General features: G+C 66.1%; 1 protein-coding gene across 1 annotated transcript; it reads left to right on the top strand.

Moving 5' to 3' along the window:
• The first annotated feature begins 942 nt into the window (after positions 1 to 942).
• NDUFAF3 (NADH:ubiquinone oxidoreductase complex assembly factor 3) lies at positions 943 to 2,256 on the top strand. Its single transcript, XM_057390336.1, has 5 exons — positions 943 to 1,019; positions 1,146 to 1,338; positions 1,423 to 1,489; positions 1,640 to 1,740; positions 1,871 to 2,256. The coding sequence occupies exons 1-5, from the start codon at positions 961 to 963 to the stop codon at positions 1,961 to 1,963; spliced, it is 513 nt and encodes a 170-aa protein (XP_057246319.1). The 5' UTR covers positions 943 to 960; the 3' UTR covers positions 1,964 to 2,256.
• The last annotated feature ends 817 nt before the right edge of the window (positions 2,257 to 3,073 follow it).

The raw sequence follows: 3,073 nt of genomic DNA, 5'->3' as shown, positions 1-3,073 counted from the left end.
AGAGGCGGCTCGGCCCCGCCGGCCCCGCCGCTGCCAGCGCACCCAGCCCCCGGTCCCGGCGAGGAGCCCTCGGCAYCGCCGTGAGGGGAACTGAAACCGTGTGGGGAATCCCACCGGCCCCAGGCGGTGTCGCTCGGGGATCCCTGGCACCCTGCGCTGGCCGAGGTTGCCAGGCTGCCGGCTGTGAGAGTTCCTGATGCCTCTGGCACGGCACGGTGGCGGGAAATGCCCCGCCGCCACTGCCGGAGAGCTTCCCGGTGGCCCCCGCAGTGTGAGGCTCCGGCTGGCCCTGGGTGGGTGGCATAGGTGGGGGACGTGCGTCCCCTGCCCCAGGGCACCTCTGAGCCCGCCGTGACACCGGCCTCAGAGTATGGCAGGAGGAGCGGGGAGAGTGCAGCGGGAGGTCCCGGCGGCGGCTCGGGGGTTTCAGCCCCGMCTGGCAGCAACCAACCGCAGTGGGGCACACGGGGAACCGGGACGCCGTGCCGAGCCTAGGGCAGCCCCGGGGCACCGGGGGACCGAGCCAGGAGCGCAGCCGAGCCCCGGTCCCGTTCCCTCCCGCCCGGGGAGCCGCCCGCTCCCCTCTCACCTCCGGCCCCGCAGCCTTCAGCACAGCAGCCCGGRCGGGTCTGCAGCCCCTCCCGGCGGCGGGGTCGGGGAGGCTCCGATGGGACCCTCCGCGCCCCGCTCCCGCCGTGCCGCTCCTGCCCCGCCGCTTTCGCTTTCGCTCCGGCGCCCACCCCGGAGCTGCAGGGCGGAGCGCACTCGGGCCCGAGGGCGGTGATTGTGTGAGTGTCACTGCCCTCCCGCCCCTCGGGACCAGCGGGCGGGGGGACACCGAGGRGTCCCCAGGAGCCCCGGCTCGACCCCGCTGTCCCGTGGCGCGGTGCCGGCCCCGGCCGCTGGGGGGCGGTAGCGGCGGGGGCGGGGCCGCTCGGCGGTTCCGGCGGGGTCGCGGCCATGGCGGCGGTGGCGGCGCTGCGCCGGTTCGTGCCGGCGGTGGCGCGGGCGGCGGGCAGGTACCGGCACCGGCAACCGGCACCGCGGCCGCTTTGGCACCGGGGGCGCTGCCTGTGGGGTACCGTGAGGTCTCCGGGGGGTGTCAGTGCGCCCCGCGTGTCCCAGCTGCTCCATGTCCCCGGCAGGGCGCCATGCCGCGGTCACCGGCTCACGCCGGCGGATGATGAGATGTACCAACGGACACGGGTGATGGTGCTGGAGCCGGAATCCCCCAACATCATGTTTATCGAGGGCTACAGCACCCGCGGCTTCACCATCAGCGGAGACGTGGTGGTGGGACCGTGCGCCGTCCTGCCCCGCAGCATCCTCCAGTGGAACGTGAGTGCCGGGGGCGGGGCGGGGGCTGCCGGTCCCCACCGCGCACCGGGGACTGCCCCGCTCAACGCCAGCCGTGTCCCGCAGGTTGGCTCCCACCGGGACATCTCGCACGAGAGCCTGTCGCTGTTCCGGCTGCTGGAGCCCAAGATAGGTACGTGGGGCAGAGAGGGCTCGGGCTGCCCCCCTTGGGGCTGCTGTCGGGGCGGCTGAGCGGGAGCCGCTGGTCCCTGCAGGAGGGGCAGGGCCGGGCCGAGGCAGCTCGAGTGCTGCCCTGCCAACCCTTGTCGTGCCCTGCTTACAGAGATCCTGGTGCTGGGCACAGGGGACAGGGTGGAGCGGCTTCACCCTGCCACCCTGAAGCAGATGCGAGAGTGCGGGATTGCTGTGGAGGTGCAGGACACGGTAAGGAGGGGTGAGCACTCACAACACCCCACTGAAAGGAAGGGAGGGAGGGAGGGGGTCCATGTAACTTGTGGGGAAGGGCCGAGTCTCTACTTGAGGGCTGGAGCTTCACTCCCTTTCCTATTCACAGGCGAATGCATGTGCAACTTTCAACTTCCTAATGAATGAAAGGCGCATAGTGGCTGCTGGGCTCATCCCTCCACGGGGCACCTACGGGGTGTAGGCACTGCCTGYCATGCCCGTGGGCTGAGTGGTTCTTCTGCCTGCCTGAAAGCCCCAAGGGTCACCACTCTCAACTGAGAAATGYTCCAGACTGATCTCTGGAGCTGTGAGGAGGGCTGTGAGATACATGGGCTTAGCTCTGCCCTACAGTCTCTGGCTTCTCAGCCTCCCTGCCCAGTCTGTGCTGGGGACTGTGGGGCACAGCACAAGGGTTTGCTGGCAGAATTGCTCCCACAGCCATGCTGAGGTCATGGCCCACACCTTGACAGCAAGAAGCCTTACTCCAAGGCAAGATGGAGTGAGCTGTACACCCCCGAGCACATCTGGGGCTCCAGAGGAAAATAAATGTAAATATGAAGTACAAGAGATTGTGTGGTGGTTTGTGCACAATACTGTGAGGCTGTAACACACTGACGGGGCATATGCTCACGCTGGGCACTGGGCAGCACATGTGGTGCTGGGCTGCCACATGCCAGCAGCTCCCTGAGCACAGCCAGCACCAGCAACTGGTGTGTCCCAGCTGGTGCTGGCCTGGCTTGGGCACTCCCATGCGGTTTTGTRCCACCCCAGTATCCATGTCCCTTGGATAGCCTCACATTGCAGTTGGTCCAAGGGGGCTGCACTGCCTCTCCTTGGAGCCTCAGCTCCAGCGGGGGATATGGAGAGRGTCACTGTCCTGTCCCCACACTGGTTCATGGTCAGGGATGTCACCCCTTGGGAAGGGGGTTATGTGTATCTAATGGAAGCCTCGTGCCCTCAACTGTGCCCCCCTCTGTCCCCACGTGAAGACAGGCAAGTGGCAAGGTTAGGGTACAGGTAGCTCTGCCTAATATGTGTGTTAATGAGTGTGCTAACACTGATATCATGACAGTGTAGTTCAAGGTTCTGGTTTTAACGTGTAAATCCAATCTGACAGCCCCAAACCACTGATGGTAAACACAATGCTCTTCAGCAGGAGTGACATGTGGGACCTGTACGACTGATACATGTGTAAAATGTTTCTCTCCTGGCACTGCAAGCACAGGTAACCTGCCAAGACAGGGAGGTTAGCACTGCTCAGGCCTGCAGAAAWGCAGACCAGCTCCTCTGCAACTTGTACCCCTCCCAGTCA

Source organism: Malurus melanocephalus, unplaced genomic scaffold (genome assembly GCF_030028575.1).
Source record: "Malurus melanocephalus ecotype Western Australia unplaced genomic scaffold, MMel_1.1 scaffold_24, whole genome shotgun sequence".
In the NCBI taxonomy this organism is placed as follows: domain Eukaryota; kingdom Metazoa; phylum Chordata; class Aves; order Passeriformes; family Maluridae; genus Malurus; species Malurus melanocephalus.
This window is presented reverse-complemented; position numbering and strand designations above follow the sequence as displayed.